This window comes from Kryptolebias marmoratus, linkage group LG6 (genome assembly GCF_001649575.2).
Source record: "Kryptolebias marmoratus isolate JLee-2015 linkage group LG6, ASM164957v2, whole genome shotgun sequence".
NCBI classification, from domain to species: domain Eukaryota; kingdom Metazoa; phylum Chordata; class Actinopteri; order Cyprinodontiformes; family Rivulidae; genus Kryptolebias; species Kryptolebias marmoratus.
Genome location: NC_051435.1, coordinates 19789411 through 19805804, shown reverse-complemented (window position 1 = coordinate 19805804; position 16394 = coordinate 19789411). Strand labels below are relative to the sequence as shown.

General features: G+C 36.6%; 1 protein-coding gene across 1 annotated transcript; it reads left to right on the top strand.

Moving 5' to 3' along the window:
- The first annotated feature begins 262 nt into the window (after window positions 1–262).
- On the top strand, window positions 263–15969 carry LOC108251609. Its single transcript, XM_017441959.3, has 19 exons — window positions 263–430; window positions 670–738; window positions 1001–1098; window positions 1565–1792; window positions 1890–1973; window positions 2628–2733; window positions 3143–3272; window positions 3950–4193; window positions 6288–6462; window positions 7655–7742; window positions 9592–9654; window positions 9785–9987; window positions 10312–10449; window positions 10582–10769; window positions 11590–11744; window positions 12464–12709; window positions 12802–12964; window positions 13573–13665; window positions 15470–15969. Exons 2-18 carry the CDS (start codon window positions 693–695, stop codon window positions 13663–13665), a joined length of 2448 nt encoding a protein of 815 aa, XP_017297448.1. The 5' UTR covers window positions 263–430; window positions 670–692; the 3' UTR covers window positions 15470–15969.
- The last annotated feature ends 425 nt before the right edge of the window (window positions 15970–16394 follow it).

The window sequence follows — 16394 nt, the reverse complement described above, 5'->3', positions numbered from 1 at the left end:
CATGAAGTCTTAAAACACAGCCTGCTATTTTGGGCTAAACCTGTTGACAGACACACAAACCATACTGCAAACAGACGTCTACACATAATGAAGTATTGTAAATACTGACACCTAGCATTGTCATACTGTGATCTGTAAGTCTCTCTTAATTGCAGTGTTTTGGAACTGGAATGTTCCCCAACGGAGGCCAGTTTGTCAGGGACTAAAGGCTGTGAGATTCTGACAGGAAATCTGTGTACCTGTAAATCCAGTTGTCTTCAGATATAAAGCAGACAGAATATTGGCTGTTCTCCACATTCAGTTCAGGCAAATCGGTCCAGGAGCTTGACTTATCAGCTGTTGTTGCATACATCATTGGTGATAGTCATTGGGGGTTTTGGGCAGAAGTTCTCCTCCGACACAGAACTTCCCTGCTTTTCTAAAATCTGGGGTAAGAAGTGTGCCATCTTCTTTTTTTTAATTTGCCTTTTGCACTTACAAAAAACAGAAAAATCTTATCAATATTACAAAAACAACCGAGTACAACTTTTTATAGATACAAACGTTGGCGATGCATTAATTGCATTAATACTGTGCTCTTGCAAATAATTGTAATGAAGGACGTAAGTAATGTAAACCTGTTCAGTGACAAGACACTTATTACTGTATATATTGGTGTGTGGCTTTCAGGTCCCTGTCATCTGACCATCAATATGTTCTGTTTCATGCTATGCCTGGCAGCATTAGCCATCTTGCCAGGTAAGGAAGCTTCATTAAGTCAGTGAATAATTAGAAACTCTGCAGGTAATCATTGGAAGTTATTCTGCCGAGCAAAAGAAGAAACAAGCAAATAAACCAATATTAAAATTGACTCTTTGACCTAAAGTTTTTGTTTTATGTTTACATTTGCAATCCAGGATTTTGTGTAAACCTTAACCTGTGTGTAAATCTGTATTTGTTTTTATAAGACATGAAACAACATGCTATGTTTTGTACAAAGTATTTATCCCTATATTCTTAGATGCAACTGCAAAAAGCCAGGCCTTTACCAGTTCTGGGGAGATGAACATATCTTCATGCCCAATCACCTACTATGGACAGAAATATGAGAAAGTATATGTGAGTAACACATGATTGAAAAATGTCTTAATGTCCTTTTTATATCCACTGTTGGAGATCATTCAACTTGATCTGGCAGAAAAAGTAGTATCTCCCTGGGCTGCAACTAGTACGGGAATTATACAGTGACAATCAGGGAGAGTCACATGGAGGCAGTCCCATCTAATACATGCATTATACTTTTAGTATTTTTCATTTTAATATTATGTCTGCTATTTATGTAAATAAATGACTTTCAGTCCTTCGGTTCACATAAATCACAATAATCTCTGGAATCAAATGTAATTAAAATATTCTAGAGCAAAACTATCAACAGTTTATTCCTTGTAATTACCATTTAGTAATAATTATGAATAGGAATGCTGTTTAACCATATACACCTACATTTATAATTTTAAATAATAATAATTTTGAATAAAAGCAGTTATAAGTGATTACAATCAGTGTTTCTCACCATGTTGAATAGGTGGGCTTTAGTGCAAACAAGTTTGCCATCTGCTTCAAAGGCTCATACAGACCAGACTTCCAAAATGACTGCATTTTAATGTCTGGGGGGACAGCCGACAGAGGGGACCTGTCAGTGCTTAGGAGAGAAATACCAACTGGATCTGGAGTTCATAAACTTCTGCCAAATCTTAGGTATGCTGGGAAATGTGTGAACGTAATCCCACTAAAGGACAGTCAGCAGTCTCAGGTGGGTTTTGTTTTCTTTCATTGTGTGTTACTGTCAGTTTTATTTGGTAAAGTTGTACAAGTAAAAAAAAATAAACAAAAATATTTTCTGTGGTTAGATTGAACAGGTTGAACTTGGAAACTTTGAGGCACAATCGATCCTCGCAATCAAAACATATTCTGGATACACAAATGTCGACATGGTATGTATCAGTAATAGGAATGTCACTAATATCAGAGACTGGTTATCATCACACACCCACACAAAACACACACTAAAATCCATTTGATATTGCTTTTATCTGAAAATGGGGGAATTCCATGATTTTTTTGTTTAATGGCATTTGCTACAGCATTACGAATAGGTTCTGTACAATTAGAACTGCTTGGGAAGCACCAGTTATCCCCTCTGATGATCAACACCAGGGTGCAACAAGGTTATGTACTCAGTTCACTGTAATTGTTGACTTCCAGAGGTTTGGCCAGCACCACCCACCCTCTCTATTTCAAGCCTTGGAATCTATGAATCTTGAATCTTATGAATCAATGCTTTGTAGTAGCTGCATAAGATACATACGTACACTTTTGAGGGGTTGCCACTAAAAGACACTCAACAAAGCATATAGACAGTGCAGCAGTAGGTTACATTTTGGCATTTCATCTTCATTTTGTAACTGTTTCAGCAGTTGTCTAAAAAGACTGAAAATTTGATAATACATTTTAAATACATTAGATTTTTTCATAGTAATCATAAAAACCCTGTCTAGTAGAGTTACAAATCCTGTAACTTGAATGAACCAGTTAAAATGGAGATCTCCATAACATGGTTTTAATTGTGACTCTCTGGTAATTTCCAGGAGGCAGATGCACTGGTCAACGGCCTCACTGTTTTAAAGCAGACATTCCAGACATCTGAAACCAACAACGGCGTCATCACTGATGTCAGCGGTTGCCGATACGCAGGTGACATTTAATGCATTAAACTAAATCCAACAGAGACAAAACAAACCAAAACAAACAAACATACAATAAAAAAACAACAACTGAACTTAAATTTTATAGTAAGAGTTTCACTTTCTATATTAGAAGCTTTATCAATTCAAAACTGGAGAGTGCGGAGTTCTAAGCTTTACTCTGCATGAGATGCTCCTTAGGAGTGAGATTATTCTGCATGTGAATTTAGCTGCATAAATGGAGTATCTCATGCAAACATCTTCAACTAAAAAATAGAAATCCAGTTTCTTTTGTTTTTTTATTTTTATTTCTTTTGGATTTGCCATGTCCTGGATGACTGAGAATCAACACCAGCACATTAAACTAAAACACTGAGATTTTAAAATGCCAGTCATGGACTCAGTTACTTTTCTTCTAGGTATGGTTTATAAGACAAACACAACCATAAATGACCCAAGAATTTGTTCAACTGTGATCTGTGATGTGAGCGGAGTTGCAACAGCAATCAGTGACTGTGGTCCCATGGAGCGTTGCCAAGGAAATGGCAGGTAACTTGTGGTGTGAATAAATGTATTTGATTTAATTTGATAAAACCTTAAAATGTATAACTATTTCAGTTTTTCATATATAAAAAAGTTATTTTTGGCTCACAAACATTACAGTTCTAACAAATATATCAAAGGAGAGAAATAAATATCACAGAAAAGACATTTATCCATTTTCTTTACCTGCTTTTTTCTATTGCAGGTTGTGGAGGAGCTGGAAGCTTTTAATGAATTGTTTTTTTTTTTATTTTTCAGTTTCCTTAAAATGTTTTTATAAACTAGAGGGATCCAAGTTTAAATACTGAAACTTTCTACGATACTTTTCCCTGTGACTTTGCAGTCATTGCTAAAAAAGCAAAAACACAACTTGCCTACTGACAGCTAAATCACTGCTATTAATGTCAGAAAATTGGACATTTTATTTAATGTTTTTACCTCAGCATCCGTTGATAGGAACATTTAGCCTGACTTTTTCCTTGTAAGAATAGAAATCATTGTATGCTCTTCAAAACTAGTTTTTAAACAATGTAAAAGGCATCAATATTACTCTTATATTGTTTAAAATGTTCATATACACATGCTTATTACCCTGTTAATACTACATGCATGTAATATTTCATTGTATGGTATAATTTTAATTGTTTACCTGACACTGACATTAGCTATTTTCCCCCTTTCAGCTGTGTCTTGAATCATTTGTGTACATTGACTGGATCCACCATCATCGATTTCACTGGTAGACTTCAATCTGTCCCAGATCTCTGTGGGTATACTCTCCTAAGTTCACCTTCCCTCCCAGGCCTGAGAGTGGTGGGTGTTTTTAAAGAAAGACGTCGTAAAGATGTGAGTTTTCTGGATCGTTTGATTCTGCAACTGGCTGACGAAGGCACTGAAATTTCTTTGGGTCAAGGCAGCAAAGTGCAGGTGAGTTATGGATTTCCTTCATCTGTATTCAAGCTATTTTGGTCAAACCTTGAAAATTACTTTGAAATCATGTGATATCTTGAGATGTCACGCTCAGAGTTTGTGTTGGGAATGACTCTCATGTACTACCACATCAAATTTTAGATTAATCTCTATAAAAGTGACTTAGTTGTAGCCTTTTTTGTGTTGATTAATTTTGATTAGCCGTGGTGGCCATCATGAAATGGATCAAATCTAAAAGTTAATGAGATTTAGATGTATATGGACTGATTACTTTCCGAGGTTTCATTAAAACCAATCCATGAGTTTATGAGATATTTTGCCAATAGACAAACAGGGTTGTCTCCAAATTTTAAGCAAAGACGTCATGCAATAAGTAGCACTTGGAGTGTGTGTTGTGAATGGCACTCAGCTACTACCACGCCAAAGTTTTAACACAATATTTTAAAATTATAGCCATTTCTGTGTTTTCTAAGGTTGGTTAGCTGTGGATCCATCTTAAATTTGGTGGACTCCATCTGTTAATCAGTTATGGTGGTGTATTCAAGGAACATTTTCTGAAAGTTTCATTAAAATCTGACCAGCTAACAAACAGACAGACCTGACTCAAAGTAGTTAATGGCAAAATTTTAAACAAATATTTTGTGCAATCTGTTGTTGCTTAGAATATGCATTAGGGAACAGACTGAAGTATGACCATACAAAATTTTAGTTCAAAAACAGTAACATTGACTGAGTTATGGGTATTTTGTTTTTTTAAGGTCAGTTGGCTGTGGCAGCCATCTTTAATTGGGTTGACTCCAAAAGATAATCAGCTGATTATGCATGTCCAATGATTACTTTCTGAAAGGTTCATTAAACATGGTCAAGTATCCATGAGATATTTTGGTAAGCTTTCCAGGCAGTAAGTTTGCTAAAGGGTTCATTTCTATTTCGCCAGGCTTCAAGAATGGTAAGTATAGACAACGGAATTAATTTAAATTAAATTAAATAACATGTGACTTGGTGTTTACTATAGCTTAGAGATGGAAGGATAAAGCTTTATGAATCTTTTGAAGTTTTTTTCCTGATTGTACCTAAAAAAAAGATTTGAAGCTTCAAAATCTTGACAGAACAGTGACATCTAGTGGTCAGCTGCAATTATAGCAGCCACAGACTTCCAAATGATTCACACATTTTGTTGATTCCAGTTTTAACACAGAAGCAAAAAATTCAGTTATAAGTCCATGTCCATGTGTAGGTTTTCTCCGGGTACTCTGGTTTTGTCCCACAGACCAAAAACATGCATGTTAGGTTAACTGGTAACTCCAAATTGTCCCTAGGTGTGAGTAAGAGCATGAATGGTTGTTTGTCTCTATGTGTCCCAGTGATGGGCTTGCAACCTGTCCAGGGTGTTCCCCGCCTTGCACAGTGATTGTTAGAGATAGACACTAGCTTCCTTCCTAGAAAGGAGAAGTGGGTACAGAAAATGGATGGATGGATTAGTTGTTGTTGCTCCAACAGCAGAGCTGTATCAGTTTATTAGAAAAGCTGCTCCGCTGTCTGTCCAATGTATGGCGAAGAAGATGTTCTGACTTGTATTTTATAGACAACAATTTGTTCATCATCCTTTTCTCTACGACCACTTTAAACATGTCCAATCTACAGCAAATAAAGGAGCCAGCTTTCATTTTAAGTTTATTCAGTCTACTGGCATCATAGTCTTCAATGCTGATCCCTCAGCAAACCATGGCAAAAAGCAGAACACTGGCTACAACAGTCTGATAGAAGAGCTGCAACATTTTGTTTCACAACCTGAAGAACCTGCTTCCTCAGAGAGTAGTCTACTCATCCCCTTCTTGTATACATCTTTGGTGTGGGGCCTCCAGTCCAGTTTGTTATTGATAGTAAAGCTAAAGACCTACCTCTTTTCCAAGTGTTTCTGCATTTAACTTACTTGCTTTAGAATCCTCCATTGCATTTTTTTGTTTTGTCTTTTTATTTTATTTTTTTTTATCAATTTTTCTATTTGTTTCTAATGTAGCACACTTTATAACCAAGGTGTTAGAAAGTGCTTTACAAGGAGATTTACTTACATTTTCTGTTCCTGTAAAGCTGAATGACAAAGACCTGACAATTGGTGCAATATCTCCAATGGTCTCCAATGGTGCAATGGTCCATGGTATGGAACTCTCTAGGGACCAGAAAGGTGTGACTGCAAAGATAAAGGCCTCCAACTACACAGTGGCTGTCATCTTTGATGGCTCAACAGCAATTATTCATTTGACAGGTAGGTTTAAATTTACATAGTAAAAATTAAGGCTTTGGCTTCCAACAAATTCTCTTGGTGTCTTTTATACATCTTACAATTATACATGTTTAGCAAAGTAATACTTGCTGGAGGTGGTTTTATGACTAACACCAGCAGCTTTTATATAGATTACAAATGTCATATTTTGTAGTCCGTTTCAGTTTTGTTGTTCAGAATGAATCTTTTTTTATATTAAGTTTCACTATGAGTTAGATTAGTTTTGGTTGCAACTTGTCTCACATTTTTAATCAATATCTCATCAACATTTTCAGTGTATATACAGGTATGACTTGTTTTCTACATTCAATAATCAGATCCATATGTTTACCCTGTTTTATTTTCACATTGACAGTCACTTGTTCTGATGCCATCCTTCTTTGGTTAAGTTATAAAAAGTCTTGTTTATTGAGATTTGTCTCTGACATGATAGCATCTAAGTCCTCCGACAACTCTACACCCAAATTCTGACAGCAAATCCTAAAAGTTTTAAAACAAAGCAATTAGACTTCTATTGTATAGTTGGAGACATTTTGCTACCCATCTAGAGAGCTTTTTCAGTTCAAAATGGGAGAGAGTTCAAAGCTTTAAAGATTGGAACTCTGCACTCTCCAAGTTTGAATTGAAAAAGCTCAGCAGATAAGAAGCAAAACACCTTCAGTCACAGAATTGATCAGTTGCTGTGATTTTATATTTTTAGGATTTATTGTGTCCTTAGTTACAGAAAAAAAACATATGTTATTTACATGTTACTCCATGTGGAAATTTTGTGAGATTCCCAGGCGGGCTATAGATTGACTTGGAGTCCTTTTAAATACCTTCCTAGAATAGTTAGAGGTCTGGGGATCTGTGCTTAAGTTGCTGCCCATGCAACCTATCTATGATTAGCACCAGAAGATGGATGGATGAATGGGATACACCACAGATAGTTAAGTCATTTCAAACCTATGAAAATCAACTATTGTGTATACTTCCAGAGCTAGGATCACAAATATTGCTATTATTAACAAGACCAGATTTACATTCTGCTGTCAAGCAAGAGGTGTCAAATTTTGTCACGAATTGATTTTTCTCCAACTGAAAACCGTTTAAAATCTTTTGTCTTACAGGTGGCTTTCAGCACACAATCATTTTAAAAGTTTACTTACTGACAAAATCTCTCTCAACTTTTTAGGGCCAAATGGAGTAGACGTGCAAGGCATTTGTGGTCATTCAAGCTCAGGTTTAAACCAAGACAGAGTCTCTAAATACAGTCCTGCAGGGTAAGAACTTATGCATAACGTTTAAGATGGGATCTGACTGGGCTGTGACTAGTTGGCAAATGGCATGTTGTTGTGGGCATCTGAAATGCATCTCAAACCTACCTGAATTATGTCATAGGCAACTTCAACCTCTCCTCTCTCAAGAGCACTAGAGCTGTATTTGACACCTGCAAAGGAGCTCTTCTCTAACAGAAACCATCTGAGACAAATGTTCAGGTCTAAAACCTAAGCTGATGATGAATAATAGTTATTGAACAACTGGTCCAAATTTACCTGTCTTTATTTCAAAAGTGTACTTTAGTAGATTAAATTGTAAATGTTTTAGCAATTTTCCAACAATTTTGAGTTACTAACAAATTTCCCAATAGTTGCAGCTCAGTGAGATATCGTCTTTAAGACACGATGTGTGGACAGTAAGAGGGACAAAATTCAGACTATTCAACAGATTACCTCTAATTATGGGGTTAAATTTTGGAACATATAAGCGGATTTATCTGTTTACTTCAGTGTTCTAGATGAAGTATGGTGTAAACAATTCTGAAGATGGCCAGACCATTAAGAGACTTAAAAAGTAACAACAAAATCTTAAAAATCAATCATTTAACTGAGAGGATATCAATAATGTGAAGTCAACAATGGTGTTATACATTCTCTTCCTACTTTACTAGGTACACCTTGCTAGTACTGGGTTTGACCCCCTTTACCTTCAGAACTGCCTTAATTGTCATGTCATAAATTCAACAAGTTTTTAAACGCATTAGATTTTGGTCCATATCAACATGATAGGATCATACTGTTGCTGCAGATTTGTTAGCTGCACATTCATAAGTTGAGTCTCCCGTTCCACCACATCCCAAAGGTAACAGATTGGATTGAGATTTGTGAAGGACATTGGAGTTCAGTGAATCAAGACTCATCAGTGCAGGCAAGGTTTTTCCAATTTTTTTATTGCCCAATCTTGGTGAGCCTGTGTGAATTGTAGCTTCAGTTTCCTGTTCTTAGCTGAGAGGATTGGCATCCGGTGTGATCTTCTGCTGCTGTAGCTCATCTGTTTCAAGGCTGGACATGTTGTGAGTTTAGAGATGGTTTTCTGCAGACCTTGGTTGAAACGAGGGGTTGGTTCAGCTGCTGTTGCCTTTCTGTCATTTTGAACCAGTTTGTCAATTTTCCACTGATGTCTGTCATTAACAAGGCTTTTCTTTTGTCCTCCCAAATACAGCGTACTGAACATTTTCTCTTTTTTGGAACGTTGTCTTTAAACCCTAGAGATGGTTGTGTGTAAAAAATCTCAGTAGATCAACAATTACTGAACCCCCAACAAGCTCACCACATTCAAAGTCACTTCACCACTTTTACATGTCTAAAGGTATTGAGTTGTTGCCATGTGATTGGCTTGGTTAGCTATTTGTGTTAACAAGCAAGTGAACAAGTGTACCTAATAAAGTGGCTGCTGAATGGATGCTCTTGTTTTATTGTTATTGTTTAAAGATGACTGGCCTTGTACAATGAATTACAATATTATTTTATAATTTTAGTAACTAAACACTAGCTGTTTAGTTAATCATAATCCTTTATAATATTTGAGAACCTTGCCATGCTAATACCATGAAAAAATACTAATGAGTCAGTCTAATGGTTAACTGGGTTTCATGCATGAAACACCAATGAATGTTTTCATCAACTCATTTGCTTCCACTCACCTTTAACCAAATTGATAGCCAATTCCAGGTGGGATATAGTTTCCAGCTACGCATATACAGGTTCTGTCAACAGTAATAGACTAAATTTTGATCTTTTTGCTGCTCCATATGCTTCTGTTTTTCATCTTATGTTGTTTGTTTTCCTCCAGCTGTGAGACACATTATGATGATGGTGTTGACAGTACAATTAATTGCAATACAACTGCTAAATGGTAAATACAGCTTTTATTCATAACAAATAAATCTATTATTAAAACATACATCCAAGATTATTGAGAAAAACGTTATTCTTTATTTGTAAAATAATACGATCTTTGTTCCATTTTTGCCTTGTCAAAACAGGTGCAATCTCCTGCAGGAGACACCCTTCACTGTGTGCAGGTCATACATTGATCCAGAGCCTTTCATAAAGGCCTGCACACAAACTTTGTGCAAATATCCTGCAGTGGATGGTCTTAAGTGTCAGTTTCTAGAGGCCTATACCCAGGCCTGCAGGATCCAAAACAATGTTATAGTAAAGGGATGGAGACCACAGGGAAGCTGCTGTGAGTCTGAGCTTCACCTTCATTTATGATTTAAATTACCAAGATTGATTGTTTAATTTCAAATTTATTCTTGATTGCCTAATTGAAACAAGTGACTTGACACCAGGTGGTACATTGTCCTTCAAAATATCTTTTCAGATTTTTGACTCTGTGAAGTCAGTGCAGTGCTGTAATCCCACTTGAACTGAATTGAGAGATTATTTCTAGCTTTCCTGTATGACGAGAAAAAAAATACTGGCTGTGAATTTGACTTATGTCCAATTCACATAAAACAATTTTCTCATGTAGTTGAAACAATATTTTCTTTTTATGTATGGTTTTCAGCTGCTGTACCTCAGATCCTGTGTCAGGACAAGTTCTGCAGTGCTCATGAGTTCTGCGGGGTGGATAGCACCAGCGGTGAAACCCGTTGCATTTGTAGAGCCATTTTTGCATCAAAGTACAAACCAGCAAACACCTTTGGTAAATTGACTGTTTCATATCTAAGAAGCAAAAGTGTACAATTGCCAGCTATCACACACATAATAATAATAATAAAAACAATAATAATAATAATAATAATGTATTTTTTAATTATTTCTTATGAGTGTTTAGGTGAGCCAGTGGTCTGCGGAGACAAGTCTGCTGCAATAACTCTGGCTAACTGTCTGCTGGAAGACAAAGGCATCAGCTACTCTGTCTTACACCTCAATGACCACAACTGTAAAGGTGAAATGGATAACTTGACACATATGGTCACGTTCGGCTTTAACAGCGAAAACACTTGTGGTACAGTGATTCTTGTAAGTATCCTCTTATAAATGTTAGAACTACTTTCAGTATCCAAACCCGTTCTTACAAAAACTCAATGTAGGATAGAAAACTGTTACCACTTGCCACCCAAATATAAAACAGATATCCTAACTTGAAGAGCAAAACTGGTAGGTTTGACAGTGAATTAAGTAAATGGAGTAACATTAACAAAATGCACAGCTAATGACAAATCCTCATATTCAAACAGACATGACATAGGTGTTGAGGAAAAAATAAAAACACAAAACATAAAATCAGCTCAAATGTAAAAGCAGTTTTACATTTTAAAATTTATCTGTGGACTCTTGGCTAAACTAGAGAAAAAATAAACTTAAAATAACAACAACAGTCAAAAAGTAAGTAAGAAAAAAAACAATAGATGTACAATGATACTGTATTGGTGACTCATTGGTATTCATCAGTTGAAGCATCGAAATTAAATGCTGGCATTACCATTAACTCACAATTGACATGTATATGAGCTCCATTTTGGACTCAAACTTGGTATGGCGGTGGCTAATTTGAGGACTAACATTTTGAGAAGAAGCATCTGAGTTTGTTAAAGTAAAATCTCTAGTTTCTTTAATACACATTAATGTAAATATGACAAAGTACGTTTGCCCAATATGTTTGGCCCATAATCAGAAGAAGAAATATTCTATTCTATACTCCAACGATGATTTCCAAACTAAGAAACAAACTGTAGAATAATACACATTCAGATTTGCGTTGTAGCGAAGCAAACTGTTAAATGAACAAAAAGACACATGCAAATGTACTAACAATATATGTGTTTATGTGAACCCATAGGCAAACAACAGCCAGATTATCTACAAGAACACTATTGTGACACAAAACATCTCCACACTTGCTGTTATCACCCGTCATGACAAGGTGCACATGGACTTCACCTGTTATTACAGTCAGCCAGATGTCAAAAGTTTGGGCATCAAATTCAGACACAGGTGTGTGATGGCTTTACTCCAGGAGTGTCACTTGATTGTTTTTAAGCAAAAATAAGTTGTGTTTTGACTGCACAGACATTTTTCAGGATACAAGGTAGTTCTCTGAAGTATTTCCACCCCTCTCCCCCAGTTTCTGCCAAAACAGATTACTAGAAATTGACCCTAAAAAATGGCTGGGAGGTAGTACTGCACTACCCACAGGATTCCCAATAGCGGTCCATTAGAAATGTGCATCTGAAAGAACATACATCTGTATGTAGCCGCTGTCTGACCAGCTGTAACACTTCAGCAGCTGAGAAGTAATATGTATCTATGGTTTGTTTATATAAAGTCTATGGTTCCAACCTGGCGTGTCAGCTTTATTTGCACGCTCTATGTTTTGTTTCCTGTTTCTGATGTATTTTTGTGGCAGCATGCGGTGCCACATACAGACCTGGCATAGTTACTACATTTTGGATTGGTTTCTGTGTTTCTATGTTAATTAACATATTTCTAAAGAAGGTGTTGTGTTTGTAAGAACATTTTGAGAAACGACAACAAAAAATTGTTTTAGAAACAATAAACATTCATATGTTGACAAATCAGTCTGACAAAGACTGCAGTGGAAACACTAAAAGGCTGAAATTACCATGGTTAAAGGTTGGAGGCTGCATAGTGAAAAAGCACCTCATGTGTTGCTTCAGAAGGCTTTAGTCATCAAGTGCGTCTTTGCTTTTCAGTTCTGTGATCCAACAAATTACTTCTGGTGAATGGAATTACAGCCTGAGCATGGAGGCCTACACTAGTCCTGAGCGCACAGAACCTGTTGATTCAAGCTCTAACATTGACCTGAATCAAAAACTCTGGGTGGAGCTGAAGACGGGTGGACTGGATGAAAACAAAGTTGCAATGGTAATTGACTCCTGCTGGGCAACTGATCAGCCTTTGCCAAGTGGAAGCCTGAGATATGACCTGATTATCAAGGGGTGAGACACACAGTGATGTTCACAGTGATAAAAACATATCTTTGTCAAAGCCAACCATTTCCTGTCATGTCTGCAAAAATGTTTTTGAGCAGTTGCCCTAACCCTGATGACCAGACGGTGAAAGTGGAGAGAAATGGACTGGGAACATCAAGCTACTTCTCTTTCAACATGTTCCAATTCTCTGGCAACCAGGGTGAGGTCTACCTGCACTGCAAAGTGGAGCTCTGTGTCAAGCAGGGGAGAAACTGCATCCAGGTTTGCTTTATTTTTTAATTAAAAGGCCAAACATTCCTCGAAGGAATGCATACCACCCGCTGCCTTTCAAGCCAGTGTTTAAGACTAAGATCATCTTATTTGGAGAATTGACGAAGAGAGAGCATCCCCACACCCCTGCTGAACCAGTTAACTAACAGAACCAATTAACGAGAGCAGTCTCTCTCATTGATGGGATCATTTAGTACAAATTACAAATGGTGGAAGAAAATAAACAACAAAAATGTGCAACTCTACCACAAGTTAACCAAAATGTTAACTTATGTTAAATGTATGTTTATGTACCCTCCAGGACAGCGGCCCTGGAGGCCTGGAGTTTGACACCTCTGAGATAGCCATTTTGGTCAAATCTTAAAAATTACACTGTGGAATTTCATGTAATATTGTGATATATTGCATGATCTATGCATAGAATATGTTAGTGCTCTGAGTGTTGTGTTGTGAATGACTCTCAGCTACTGCCACACCTCTACTGGCAGTAAAATTACACAATATTTTTACTGATGGTGTTTTTTCAAGTCAATGTTGGACTTCAAAAGCCAGCATGAAGGAAACCCAACAAGAATCTCCATCTTTTTACTGTTTTTTAGAGGTGCAACCAGACTCAGAGAGCTCGCAGATCTGCAACACCAAAATATGATGATAATAACCCTGCCTTCATCTCTGTGGCCTGGTCTTATTAGGTAAGTGCATCCCATGTGAATAAAGGTTTATTTGCCGTAAAGGTTGATATATAGAAATAAGCCATCTGATTGTTTGGCACTTAAAGTCAAAAATAGCAACAACTGAGAGGAGAGCCAGTGAAAAAACAAGTAGTACAGGGAAGGTGCTTACCGGACATAGGATCTTTGCAGTCATAGAACATTTGTTGCATTGTTAGTCTTTACAGAAACACTAAGCAAGTTAAATCCCTCCCAATTCAATAAATCACAATTAATTTACAATAATATCCAGTTCAGTCTGGTTAATCCAATTCATTTATAATTCAACTCAATTCTAACCAATTTATTTGAAGCATCTTGACTTCTGTTTGTATTCTTGAAGAATCTTGAAGACATATCTGATGAGTTTTCTTTTTAGTGTTAGGACCTATTTTATTTTTGCTTTATGTTCTTCCACTGGGTAGCATTTTTCAGGGGCTTGCTGTTGTCTCCTATCATCTTTTTGCAGATGACATTCAGATGTATTGCTCCTTTAAGCCCTCTGAGATCTATAAATTGGACTCTTTAATGAATTGCCTTGGGAGAGTTAAGCAATGGCTTGGTAGTAATTCCCTGCAGTTAAATTTTGATAAGACTGAGGTGCTGGTGTTTGCCCCTGACAATGTTATTCCAGTAATTAACCATTACTTGGGTGACCTGAGCTCGTCTGCTAAATCAAGCATTAGAAATCTGGGTGTAATTTTTGATAGAGAGATGTCACTAAAGCATTATACAAAGCAACTTACTAGAAACTGTTTTTTTCTCCTCAGGAATATCTCAAAACTTAAAAGATTTGTTTCCAAAGATGATCTGGAGTTGATCATTCATGCTTTAGTGTCATCTTGTTTAGATTATTGTAATGGCCTTTTTTCATGTCTTAACAAAAAGAAGCTGTCTGGTTTGCAGCAGGTCCACAATGTGGCGGCTAAGGTGCTCACCTACACCAACAGAAGGGCTCATATTACTCCGATTTTAAAATCCCTCCACTGGCTTCCAGTGGCTTCTCGTTTTAAATTTAAAATCTTGGTGCTGACCTTTAAAGCTCTGCATGGTCAGGCTCCTTTATATATTAGAGCCCTGCTGTGTCCTTATATTCCTATTTGTAGGTTGAGGTTGTTGGACCAGAATCTTCTTATGGTTCCTCCAACCTGTTTTAAGACTAGAAGAGACCGCTCTTCTCAGGCTGTTGCGCCAAGGCTCTGGAATGATCTCCCACTTTCATTCGTTATGGGGTGGGAGAGGTCAGCGCCCGCATTTGTCAGTAGATTTAGCATACCGCCCTGTTGGCAGTGATCAGAACTGCAGGCAGCTCTAAGAGAGTCTCATTGTGGACACATTCTGCTGGTTTTAGCTCACTGATACAGCCACTATCAATAGAGCTCATGTGATCTTATTTAATGTGAGAATAGCTGCAGCAAAACCTGCTGTGCCCAACAGTGGCAATTTTCTATTTGTGATATTAATTTTGGAAAATTATTTATTAGACAGCAGCTTGAAGTGCTGGATGCTGGAAATTCAGTTGATGATGATGATAAAATAATCAAGGATGAAGGAGACAAAGGGCTCATTCACAGTTAGAAGGCAAAGTTCAGAGACAATTTCACCTGGCAGGTCATGGCAAAATAATCTTTGTGTTTAATACTAACATAACATTTTATTCCAAATCTCATTAAAGTTGTTTAACACAAGGTTTATAAATTTCATCAAAATATAATTTTGAAATCACTGATTTTACTGGATTACCGATGTTTAACAAGTAACTACAGGTTACATCTGATCTTTATAGGTTTGGAGACTCCCTGACCACCGTGATCAAAATGGTTGCTGTTTGGGCCTTGTGTTGAAGAATCAACAACTACTAACTTTAAAATCAATAACTATCACAATCTTAAATGTACCATTTGGGCTTGGTTTCCTTTAATACAAATGAGACCACAAAACACTAGAAGTGGATTATTAAAAATCAAACGGGACTGCATAACCAGTTTTGGTGGAAGAAAGGAAAATTTTCAGAGATTTAATGTAAGGGTGCAATTTTAGCAATTGATATGACAATATAATCCAACTAATTCTGATTAATAAACAGTGTCTGTACAAATAAAGTACTGTGTTGGTGTATGCTGTGAAAAAACATTTTGGGATTGTTTGGAAAATTTTCAAAATGTTCATCCTTCAGGCTTTGTCCTTATTGTTTACATTCTTTATGCTAAACTATCTTGATTATTGTAGTACTATACAATTATTATAGTACTGTACATATAACTATAATAAATACCATTTGACCAATGTGACCTTTTTTTACACTTCCAGAATATAATGTTGTATTTACGTGCTCTATTATTATAAGATAATATTAAAAAAAAATGTATTTCAATGTCAATAATAAGCTCAAGTAGTTTTTAAGTTGTTCGTTTACATTTTGTGTGATTTTACTGTAAACAAACACAAAAAATTTATTAATTGTACCATGGGATCTCCAGTGTCACTGGTTGTGGCCAATCTCTATAGAGGAAATGGAACAAAGAGCCAGCCAGCTCCAAAATATTGCTGAAGGACCAAGAATGCAGTTACTGTTCCTTTGTTTAATAGTGGAAATGGAAAAAGAAGCTTTTTTTGAATACAAAGATATGCCGGAAGACTTTGTGGTAGTAATGGATATACATCCATACCAGTAAGAACCTGAACCGACAGCTGGATCTCCGAAATCAAGT

Coding starts and splice junctions, on each gene's coding strand:
- LOC108251609 (XM_017441959.3), top strand. CDS start 693: ATGTTCTGTTTCATGCTATGCCTGGCAGCATTAGCCATCTTGCCAG. Junction 7,743..9,591: donor TCTAAATACAGTCCTGCAGG/GTAAGAACTTAT, acceptor GTTTTCCTCCAG/CTGTGAGACACATTATGATG. Junction 9,655..9,784: donor TGCAATACAACTGCTAAATG/GTAAATACAGCT, acceptor TTGTCAAAACAG/GTGCAATCTCCTGCAGGAGA.